Source organism: Calidris pugnax, unplaced genomic scaffold, assembly GCF_001431845.1.
Source record: "Calidris pugnax isolate Ruff unplaced genomic scaffold, ASM143184v1 scaffold335, whole genome shotgun sequence".
NCBI classification, from domain to species: domain Eukaryota; kingdom Metazoa; phylum Chordata; class Aves; order Charadriiformes; family Scolopacidae; genus Calidris; species Calidris pugnax.
This window is the reverse complement of record NW_015091148.1, coordinates 148,081-157,917: the sequence shown is the minus strand read 5'-3', so window position 1 is coordinate 157,917 and position 9,837 is coordinate 148,081. Positions and strand designations below refer to the sequence as shown.

General features: G+C 63.0%; 1 protein-coding gene across 3 annotated transcripts in view; it reads right to left on the bottom strand.

The window, feature by feature from the left end:
* Positions 1 to 9,686, bottom strand: part of COL1A1 (collagen, type I, alpha 1) — a 16,500-nt gene extending 6,814 nt beyond the window's left edge. For 2 of the 3 annotated variants that reach the window (XM_014959023.1, XM_014959025.1), the window contains exons 1-37: positions 9,620 to 9,686; positions 9,325 to 9,519; positions 9,112 to 9,146; positions 8,929 to 8,964; positions 8,742 to 8,834; positions 8,587 to 8,655; positions 7,788 to 7,832; positions 7,474 to 7,527; positions 7,191 to 7,244; positions 7,013 to 7,066; positions 6,784 to 6,837; positions 6,625 to 6,678; positions 6,480 to 6,524; positions 6,145 to 6,198; positions 5,980 to 6,024; positions 5,735 to 5,788; positions 5,310 to 5,408; positions 5,175 to 5,219; positions 4,997 to 5,095; positions 4,699 to 4,752; positions 4,494 to 4,601; positions 4,143 to 4,196; positions 3,853 to 3,951; positions 3,606 to 3,659; positions 3,420 to 3,518; positions 3,004 to 3,057; positions 2,590 to 2,643; positions 2,432 to 2,485; positions 2,251 to 2,304; positions 1,920 to 1,964; positions 1,716 to 1,814; positions 1,402 to 1,509; positions 905 to 1,012; positions 737 to 790; positions 572 to 625; positions 353 to 460; positions 190 to 243 (exon numbers count right to left, since the gene is read on the bottom strand). In XM_014959023.1, coding sequence (XP_014814509.1) covers positions 190 to 243; positions 353 to 460; positions 572 to 625; positions 737 to 790; positions 905 to 1,012; positions 1,402 to 1,509; positions 1,716 to 1,814; positions 1,920 to 1,964; positions 2,251 to 2,304; positions 2,432 to 2,485; positions 2,590 to 2,643; positions 3,004 to 3,057; positions 3,420 to 3,518; positions 3,606 to 3,659; positions 3,853 to 3,951; positions 4,143 to 4,196; positions 4,494 to 4,601; positions 4,699 to 4,752; positions 4,997 to 5,095; positions 5,175 to 5,219; positions 5,310 to 5,408; positions 5,735 to 5,788; positions 5,980 to 6,024; positions 6,145 to 6,198; positions 6,480 to 6,524; positions 6,625 to 6,678; positions 6,784 to 6,837; positions 7,013 to 7,066; positions 7,191 to 7,244; positions 7,474 to 7,527; positions 7,788 to 7,832; positions 8,587 to 8,655; positions 8,742 to 8,834; positions 8,929 to 8,964; positions 9,112 to 9,146; positions 9,325 to 9,519; positions 9,620 to 9,671 — 2,550 coding nt within the window. In that variant the 5' untranslated portion in view covers positions 9,672 to 9,686. The remainder of the gene's footprint in view (positions 1 to 189; positions 244 to 352; positions 461 to 571; positions 626 to 736; positions 791 to 904; positions 1,013 to 1,401; positions 1,510 to 1,715; positions 1,815 to 1,919; positions 1,965 to 2,250; positions 2,305 to 2,431; positions 2,486 to 2,589; positions 2,644 to 3,003; positions 3,058 to 3,419; positions 3,519 to 3,605; positions 3,660 to 3,852; positions 3,952 to 4,142; positions 4,197 to 4,493; positions 4,602 to 4,698; positions 4,753 to 4,996; positions 5,096 to 5,174; positions 5,220 to 5,309; positions 5,409 to 5,734; positions 5,789 to 5,979; positions 6,025 to 6,144; positions 6,199 to 6,479; positions 6,525 to 6,624; positions 6,679 to 6,783; positions 6,838 to 7,012; positions 7,067 to 7,190; positions 7,245 to 7,473; positions 7,528 to 7,787; positions 7,833 to 8,586; positions 8,656 to 8,741; positions 8,835 to 8,928; positions 8,965 to 9,111; positions 9,147 to 9,324; positions 9,520 to 9,619) is intronic. The other variant, XM_014959024.1, reaches the window with a different exon arrangement.
* Between the last annotated feature and the right edge of the window lie 151 nt (positions 9,687 to 9,837).

Below are 9,837 nucleotides of genomic sequence, written 5' to 3'. Positions count from 1 at the left end.
GGTCGATGCCACCGCCTCAGGTGGTTTTAGGGGTGCAGGGCTGGGAGTGCCCCCAGCTCCCCTCTGCCCCATGGTGTTGGGGGACAGAGCAAGACACAGCAGGTGTTAAATCACCTCGGGGGTGTTTGTGCCTGGGAGGGCCCCCTGGGGTCCCCAAACCCCTCTCCCCACCATGAGACTGGTACTTACAGGGGGTCCAGCGCTACCGCGAGCACCTTTGGGACCAGGAGCACCAACAGCACCCTATGGAGGAGAAAGAGGAGGAGGAGAGAGAGGGGTGAGCTGCGCCATGGGGCTGGACCCCAAAGGGATGTCGGGGGTGGGAGGGTGAGTGGGATGGGGGGCAACTTACGGCGGGGCCAGGAGCACCAGTGGGGCCAGCAGGGCCAGGGGGACCGGCATCACCCTTTGCTCCAGCATCACCAGTTTCACCTTTAGCACCAGGCTGGCCATCGGCACCCTGTGGGAGAGCAGAGTGGGGTGAGCTGGGGTCAGGGAGGGGACTCAGCATCACCCCAAAAGGGCAGGATCAGGCCCCCGGAAGAGGGAGGAGTGTGGCCATCGCACTTACGGGGGGGCCAGCAAATCCAGCAGGACCAGGAGGGCCGGGCTCGCCACGGTCGCCCTAGAACAGACAGCGAAAACGGTGTCACCCCAGGTAGGGGACAGCCACCTGTGGCCAGCAAACGATGGCAACCCAACACAGGGCCATCAGCCAGGGCAGGGGGACACTTACGGGAGCACCACGGGCACCAGTGGGACCAGCAGGACCGGGGGGACCAGCTTCACCCTGGAAAAGGGGAGGAAAACCAAAAACAAAGGAGGTCAGGGGACCTTTGGCGTGGAGGTGGCCGCGATGACACGTCTGTCACCGGTGCAGCGTCTGGCCGGGAGGTGGCCCTACCTTGTCACCGGGAGCACCAGCAGGGCCGGGGGGGCCAATGGGGCCAGTCAGACCTCGGAGACCGTCTTTGCCAGGAGCGCCATCAGCACCTTTGGGACCAGGGTCGCCCTGGGAGAGGAAGATGATGGGGGGTTACCTGGGGAGGTCCCCTCCATGGCGGGGGTCAACCCCACTTTCCCCTCCCCTTTGCACAGCAGCACCGAGGAACCCCTGGCTCTTCACCCTCCCCTGGAGAGGAGAAACCATCCTCCTCATCCTCCCGGGCTCCAGGGGAAGAGTGGGGCTCAGCTCCTGGCTGGCACCAAGGGAGTCTCCCCAAGGGCCACACTCGGCGGGGGACAGAGGTGACACTGAGCATCCCCTCCCACGGGGGCTGCTTCCCACCAGCCTTGGCTTAGGGGACCACATCCAGCCCTGAGGGGATGATGGGGGGCACAGGGATGGCTTGGAGAAGAGGACCAAGGTGGGGGACAACAAGATTTTGTGGGGACACGTACTCTGTCACCCTTGGCGCCTGGCAGGCCGGCAGCACCACGCTCTCCGGGCATACCCTGCAGACCGGGGGGGCCTTGGTTCCCGGGGGCACCGGGAGCACCAGCATCACCCTGGGGCAAAAGAGATGGAAAACGGGTGTTAGCGAGAACAGCAACGTCCTTCCCAGCGTCAAAGCCAGCCCCAGCAAAAGGGGGTGAAGCCAAATCTACCCCCACCCCTCCCTTTTACATCTACACCCCAAGAGCCACTGTCTGACAGTGGTGACCTGCCACCCAGATGTCCCCAGCCCTGCACAGGGCCCAGACCTCACACATACCTTAGCACCATCGTTACCGGGAGCACCGTTAGCACCACGAGGACCTTGGGGACCGGGGGGACCTTGGACACCGCGTTCACCAGGGAAACCTCTCTCACCCTGCAGAGGGGAGGCAGGAGGGGGGGACGATGCCATCAGGGGTGCACCGGGGGGCACCGAGGGGGTGCCAAGAGCAGGCTGGGGAAGGAGTGGGGTTCAACTTACCCTGGCACCAGCAGGTCCGGGGGCACCAGCATCTCCGGGGACACCCTGTGCAGGAGGGAGAGGGTACAGAGTCAGGATGGGAAGGGGTGGCCTTGGGGACAGATGATACCGCCCGGGATGCCCTCTGAGGGAGGGAGGGGGTCCTGCAGTCCTCAGGGGACAGGGGAGGGCTGGGGTCCTCCCTGCTTCCAGGACAAGGTTACATGGAGCCTATTAGCTTGGGGTGCACTGAGGAGCACCCCATCAGCAGCCCCCAGCCCCGGCTGGGAGAGGGGTGATGGGGAGAGGACAGGGACAGTGCCACACTATGGCCATGCTCCTCAACACTTACCTGCTCACCGGGCTTGCCAGCCTCTCCGGGGGGGCCAGCAGGGCCTGGCAGACCCTGGGGAGGAAGAGGAGAAGCAGTGAGACACCATGGAGATGGGTGACCACAGGGGACAAGGAAAGGGGCAACATCACCCCCACCCTGGACGGTTTGTCCCCTCACAAGTGAAGGGGACATCCCTCACCTGGAAGCCAGGAGCACCAGCAGGACCTTGTTCACCTCTTTCTCCAGCGGGACCCTGGGGGAGACAGGACAAGTGTGAGGTGGGGACAGTGGGCTCCTGAGCCTCTTCTCAGGTGGCCAAGTGTGGCTACGGGTGGCCAAGGGTGTGTTGATACTTACGGTAGGGCCGGGGGGACCTTGGGCACCAGCTTCACCATCTTTGCCAGCAGCACCCTGTAGAAGAAGGAGAAGAGGGTGCTCAGAGCACAGCCCCAGACCCACAGCCCAGTGGTGGCCCCCCGGGACTCTACACCCCCCAAAACAGGGCTGGATGCAGCTGTAGCATCCTTGGAAGGAGACAGGAGAAGCTGCGGCGAGCTGCCCGCAGCCACGTCACCTCCCCACTGTCCCCGCTCCAAAGCTGCTGGCAGCCACCGGGCTGGAGTCCGGCCACCTCAACCCACTGCCATCCTCCTCCTTGGAGTCTTCCCCAGCCCCAGCTTGGCCGTCCTGTGTCCCCAGCCCAGCCCCACGCCGGGGGGACATTCCCTGCCAAGCCACCACTGGGCTGGCTGGGCTCTGGCAAGTACTTACAACAGCGCCAGGAGGACCAGGAGCACCTCTCTCGCCAGGTTTGCCGGGCTCACCCTGAAAGCAGAAGAGCAGGATGAGACCCATGGTGGCACCACAACACCCACGGGCACGAGCCTCGTCATGTGTCCCCCCCCCGCCCCCCCTCAAACAGGCTGGAGACAGGCACGAGCCTGCAACCTCTGATGGGCTGGAGGATGCGTTAACACAGCCATCCCCAGGGCGGGTGGACACATCCCTTGAGCCACCCCTCCTTGGGTTCCTGCTCCACAGGAGCCATGTGCCCACCCACAGCCACCATCCCGCGTGGTGGCAGTGACCAGCGGATGGGAATCCCCCGTGGACCAGGACTCCTGCACCTGCCGGGCATCACCTCCAGCAGCTCCCCCTGGGGAGAGGCAGCTCCCCTTCTCACTCACCGCAGCACCTTTGGGACCAGGGAAACCCATCACGCCGGCTTGACCTCTGGCTCCGGGGGGGCCAGGGGGGCCAGGGCGGCCGTCTTGACCAGCAGGACCCTATTATGGGGGTGGGAAGCAAGCACCCTGTTAGCAGAGCCCATGGCAGGCCAAGGGAGGAGAGGGGCATCAGCGGGTCCAACTTACAGGGGGACCAGTCTTGCCATCAGGACCGGGGCTCCCAGGGCTTCCAGTCAGACCCTGCAAGTGAACGGGAGGTGGGTCAGGAGCTCAGGAGATGCTCCAGAGAACGTTGAACATCCTGGTTCTTCACCAGCATGGAGACCATGGCAGCCAGCATCCATCCCTGGAGTGGGGCCACCAGTACGGTGGCCATGCTGACGTGGCTTGCTGCTCCTGGTAGCCACCTTGCCCACCCCCCTGCCGTGCTCACCTTGGCACCGGGGAGACCGGGTTCCCCGGGGCGTCCAGCTTCACCAGGAGATCCTTTGGGACCAACGGGGCCGGGGGAGCCGCGCTCACCGGGGGGACCCTGAGGAGGGGAGGGGAGGAGAGGGGACAGAGGTTACCCCACCTGCAGGACATCATCTGGGGGACGTGGCAGTGGCACAGACCTGGTCTCTCCACTGTGTGGGGATGGGTGACCAACACACCATGTCCCCACCGCCCCATTGAGGACACAGCTTTCTGGCCCACAGGGTGGAGGGAGACCTGGGCACCTACCTTGGGGCCGGCAATGCCATCAGCGCCAGGGAAGCCACGGCTGCCGGGAGCACCCTGCGAGGGACAGGAGAAGGGTCAGTGTGGAGACACGGGGTAACCTCGGGGGTTTTGGGGGTGCAGGGGAGGGATGTGCTGATGTGGGACCCGGCCACGGGCAGGAGCAGCCTGGTGGCCCTGCTGAGATGCTCCCCTGGAGACCTCGGCAGAGGGAAGAGGCTGGGGATGTCACCAGGGTGGGTGCCTGTCCTCAAGCACCCATGAGGCTCAGCCCCTGGATGTTGGGAGGCGGGAGGAGGACAGGGATGGGGACAGAGACATGGCGGGGATGGGACAGGAACTGATGCTACTCACACGTTCGCCAGCGGGGCCAGGAAGCCCAGCAGGGCCGGGCTCACCACGAGCTCCTCTCTTGCCTTCCTCGCCAGCTGGGCCGGGGGGACCTTGGACACCAGCGGGACCCTGGGGAAGGAGGCGGAGGGATGAGCACCCGTGGGAGCACCCATGGGAGCCAGGAGGGGCTAAGCCCTCAAAGAGACGTGGCAGGGGGGTCACTTACGGGTTCGCCTTTGGCACCAGTGTCTCCCTTGTTGCCTGGAGCACCGGGTTCACCCTGGAGGTGGAAGAAGAGAAGAGGGAAAAGCCATTTAACACCACATTGATGAGAAAAAGGAGCCCTGAGACTCATCCTGCCCGGCCCCTCTGCAGGATGGGGGAGTGCTCAGCCCCCAGCACCATCCTGTGCCTGCAGAAGGGATGCTGGAGGAGACATCTCCAGGTGGGACGGCACTTTGCTGGACCAGAAGAAGGGATCCAACCCCGGGAGAAGGTGGATGGAGGCACCCAGGAATACTCACAGTGTTACCCTTGGGACCGGGGGCACCGCTGGGACCCTGGGGTCCGGAGGGACCACGGGCACCGGGGAAGCCAGGAGCGCCAGCAATGCCAGGAGCACCCTAGAAGAGGCAGAGGAGGTGGTGAGAAAGCAGCACAGACCCTCATCCCAGAGGCAGGCGGGGGGTGAGGGACACTCACAGTTGCACCCTTGGCACCGGGTTGACCATCAGCACCAGGGTTGCCCTGAGGAGAGAAAGAGGAGGAGGAGGAAGGTTATGCTGAGGCTGGCACGACATGAGGCCAAAGGACACGGAGCCATCAGATGCCACTTACAGCAGGACCAGCAGCACCAGCAGGGCCAGGGGGTCCGGGCTCACCACGGGCACCTTGGGGACCTTCGCTGCCGCGAGCTCCCTGAGGACCGGTTTCACCCTGGGGAGGAAGAGGAGGGAGGAAGAGCCGTGAGCATGAGGGCTGCCCTGAAACCCCTGATTTCCCCTTCCACCTGCAGCTCCTTTCCCATGGAGGCAAAGAGATGTGGGGAGATGTCCATGGGACTTGGCTGGGGACATCCCCACCTGCCCCACTGTCCCAGGCAGTGGCAAACTCACAGCACTTTGGGCTTTCTCATTTTTGGGCCACGTGAGGGAACCCATTCAACGCTGAGTCCTTCTCCCCCACCCCACACTCCCAGTTTCCACCAGTTACTCCCAGCCAAGGAGATACCACCTGGGAGGAGATGGTCAGGCAGGTCCTACCTTAGCGCCAGCAGCACCGGGGAAGCCAGGGGGACCAGCAGGGCCGGTGGGACCCTAGAAAGGAGAGAAGACATATGTCAGAGGAGGGATCCCACCTCTCACGTCCAGTGCTGAGGAGTTTTTGGGGCAGCAGAGCTCAGGATTTTCCAGCCATGGTGGGGCTGGGATGGGATCTCCTTCTGGAGAAGCTGGAGCTGATGCTGAGTGTTGGTGGAGGCTTGGGGGGGGAACTGGGGGTTACTTACGGGAGGACCAGCAGCACCAGGAGCACCATCGTTACCACGAGCACCCTGTGGGAGAGAAGGTGCTCATTAGTGATGCCCACTGGTGTGAGAGGTGACCCCCAGCTCCCCCCTCCCTGTATCCTCAGGGCAGGGGATGCTCAGCCCTGCCCCAAACCAGATACTCACAGCGGGGCCAGATGGACCGGGACGGCCTCTCTCGCCAGGAAGACCACGAGGACCCTGGGGAGGGGAGAGGACATGTTTTTGTCACCAAGAGAGCCACTTTCCTCTTTCAGGGCCTTGTCCCATCCCTGTGTCCCCCCGTTCCCCCCTGCTCCTGCATGCAGTGTCATTTCCATGGGTTTTAACCCCCTCCCACCCCATTCCCCTGGTTATCCCTGGAGGGAAGCATCCCCAAGGATGAGCTGTTTCTCCATCACGTCTTGTTCCTCATCCCCATCCCCTTTTGCTGGCCAAGGCCACATGTCCCCACCCTGATACCCAGGGACCCCATCACTCACCATCTGCCCAGGAGCACCGTTCTCCCCAGGGCTGCCGGGCTCTCCCTAGGAGAAAGGACAACTTTGAGAGGCCTGCTCCGGAGGAAGGGAGGGAGCAGTGATGACTTTACCGGAGGACAGACATGACACCATCACCACTCCTCACCTTGGGGCCAGCAGGACCGGGCTCACCCTTGGCACCATCCAGACCACTGAAGCCCTGGAGTGGAGGAAAGAGAAGATGGAGGGGGTCAGGAGGGGACCCCCCAAAGATGTTGGGGTCCCCAGACCCCTAAACCTTGCCAAGATGGGAGGAGGGACTCACTCTGTGACCCTTCATGCCTGGCAGACCGGCAGTTCCTGGGAGACCACGTGCACCCTAGGAGAAAAGGAGAAGTGGTGATGGAGATGCTTGGGGGGGGAGGGCTGTCCCCACACCCCATTATCCCTATCCCCAAGGCAACCAGGCAGCTGGTGTCACATCCTTGCTTTGCCACCGGACAGGCCACAGTGGGGATGTCCCCTCCTGTGTCCCCTGATGGGGAGCATCTCACCTGGGGGCCAGGAGGACCACGCTCTCCAGGACGGCCAGGCTTTCCAGCTTCACCCTAAGGAGAACGACAGTGGTTGGTGGCATGTCCTCAAGCCAGGCAGCTCCTGCTCACCTCGGGAGCTGGCAGGGCCAGCAGACCCCAGACTTGGTGGGGGAGACCCCATCCACAGGTCACTTACGTCATCTCCGTTCTTGCCAGGGGGGCCGGCTGGACCACGGGGACCCATTGGACCCTAGGAGAGATGCAGGGCAGGGATGAAGATGCTGTGACAAGGCAGGCTGTCCCTTGTCACCCTGCCACCCACACTGGGCAGCACCAGGCCCCACCAGCCCCTTTCCCACAGCTCCCAACTGAGATGTCCCAGCATGGGGACAGCGTGGTCACAGCCAAGGATGGGAACAGGCAGCCTTGTCCCCATTCCCGTGGGACATCAGGCCGGAGGAGGAGGTGGCAGGACTCACAGAAGCACCAGGCTCTCCGGGTTCACCAGGGGGACCTTGGAAACCTTGAGGACCCTGCAAGTTTGTGGGGAAAAAAGAAAGAAAAAAAAGAAAAGGTTAGAAAATGAGAAGATTGGGTCTGAAGACCCCTCTGGCAATGGTGGTGCCCTCCATATGGTGGCACAAGGATGCACGTCTCCACGTGTTTCCGTAGCCATCAGGAAGGGTGGGACGCCCTGTCCTGCCCTTGTCTTGGCCCATCCCATCTGGCCCCCACCAGCGAAGGGACCCCTGGGGCTGCATGTCCCCAGGAAGGAGGAGGGGGAGATACTCACAGGAGCACCAGGAGGGCCGGGGAGACCGCGGGGACCAGCTGGACCCTGGGAGGGAGAACAGCAAGTGGTGATGAGTGACTGCCATGTCACCCTGTCCCCATCACCAACCATTCCCTGTCCCCATCGCCACCCTGTTGCTGTACCCATTGATGCCCTTTCAGCACCCCAATCACCATTCCATTGCTGTCCCCATCATCACCCCATCCTTGTCCCCATCACCACTTGTTCCCTGTCCCCATCATTACCCCATCCTTGTCCACACTGCTACAACACTGCCACCCCATCCCTGTCCTCATAACCACCTCATCCCTGTCCCCATCACTACCTCATCCCTGTCCCCATCACCATCCATTCCTTGTCCCTTTGCCACCCCATCCCTGTCCCCATTGTCACTCCATTGCCACCCTATTGCCACCCCATCCCTGTCCTCATTGCCAACACAGTGCTACCTCATCACATCACCATCCATTCCCTGTCCCTATTGCCATCCCATTGCCATCCCATCACCACTCTGTCCCCACTGCCAGCCTTGTCCTCATTGCCACCCCATCCTTGTCCCCATTGGCACCCGTTCCCTGTTCCCATCCCTGTCCCCATTGCCACCCCAACCCTTGTCCCCATCCCTCATCATTGCCACCCCATCCCTGGACCGACATCCCTCCCACCTCCCACTGCTTGGCAGCATCCTCAACACCAGGGATGTGCCCCTGGCACCTCACCCAGCTTCACGCCTTCTCCCACCCCCCCTGTATCATCCCCATATCCCCCCCGCGGGGACCTCTGCCACCCCAGTGCTCACCATGGGGCCGGGCACGGCCATGCCACCGGCTTTCTCGTCGTAGCCATAAGACATTTGAGGAGCGAAGTTCTGCAGGCAGGAGGGAGAGCAGGGGGTGAGCAGGGTGCGGACACCCCCACAGGGGTCTGCACCGCCGGGGACCCCCCCATACTCACTCCGCCGAGGCCTGGGGGACCTGGAGGGCCTGGGGGTCCTGGGAGTCCAGGTTGTCCAGGGATGCCATCTCTGCCAGGGGGGCCAGGGAGTCCCTGGGGGAAGAGAAGGAAGAGGAGGGTGAGCTCCAGCGGGATGGAGGTCCTGGTGGAGCTGAGGAGGGGGTGGCTCTGCAGGGGCGATACCCACCCTGTCTCCTTTGGGGCCGGTGTCTCCCTTAGGACCCTGTTGGGGGTGAGATGGGTGAGATGATGAGATGACGGAGATAAGGGGTTCCCCAAAAATAGGGGGGTGGGGATGTCATGGGGTTTGGGGTGGAGGATATCATGGCATTTGGGAGGGTGGGGCAGGAGGGGGAAAGGAAGCCCTTACCTCTACTCCAGCGCTTTCTGGGTAGACAGGAGAGGCTGTGGGAGGAAGGACGGGAGTTTAGAGCCACTGACTGCCACCCACCACCCCATCCAACCCCTGCACCCAGGGGAAGGATGCTGAGCAGGGGCAAGATCCAGCCCCACCGCTCCCTGGGGACCACCATCCTGGGGTGGGCTGGGGCTGGGGAAAGGGGGGGGGACACCCCCACGGTACCGTCGGTGTCGGGACAGATGGGGCAGCATTCTCCGAAGGGGATCTCGGCGTTGGGGCAGTCGGAGGTGTCCTCGCAGATCACCTCGTCACAGAGGATGTTGCCACTGTCGCAGACGCAGATCTGGCAGGGTTCTGGTTTCCAGACATCCTTGTCGTTGTACGTTAATCCATCCTGTATGCAGCTTCCAGTTTGAACTGGGAGAGAAGGGCAGGGGGGGAAGCGTGAGGGGGTGGGGGGAGCACAGCGGTGGCCCCCCACACGGCTCTTCTCTTGCTCTTCCCCCCCAGCACACACACACACTTCTCCATCCTCCCTCCTCTGGCTCCTGCAGCTTTTCTCCCTTCATCTGTTTCTCATCAGCCCGTCGCGGTGACACAGGAAAAGCACCACAATAAACTCTTCCCACATACGCTGGAATTTAAACAAAAACCTCCAGCCAGTTTGCTACGTCCCGCGGCGGATGGGGCCAAGGCAAATACCCCCGCGGCAGGCAGGGAAAAAGAGGGGGGGGG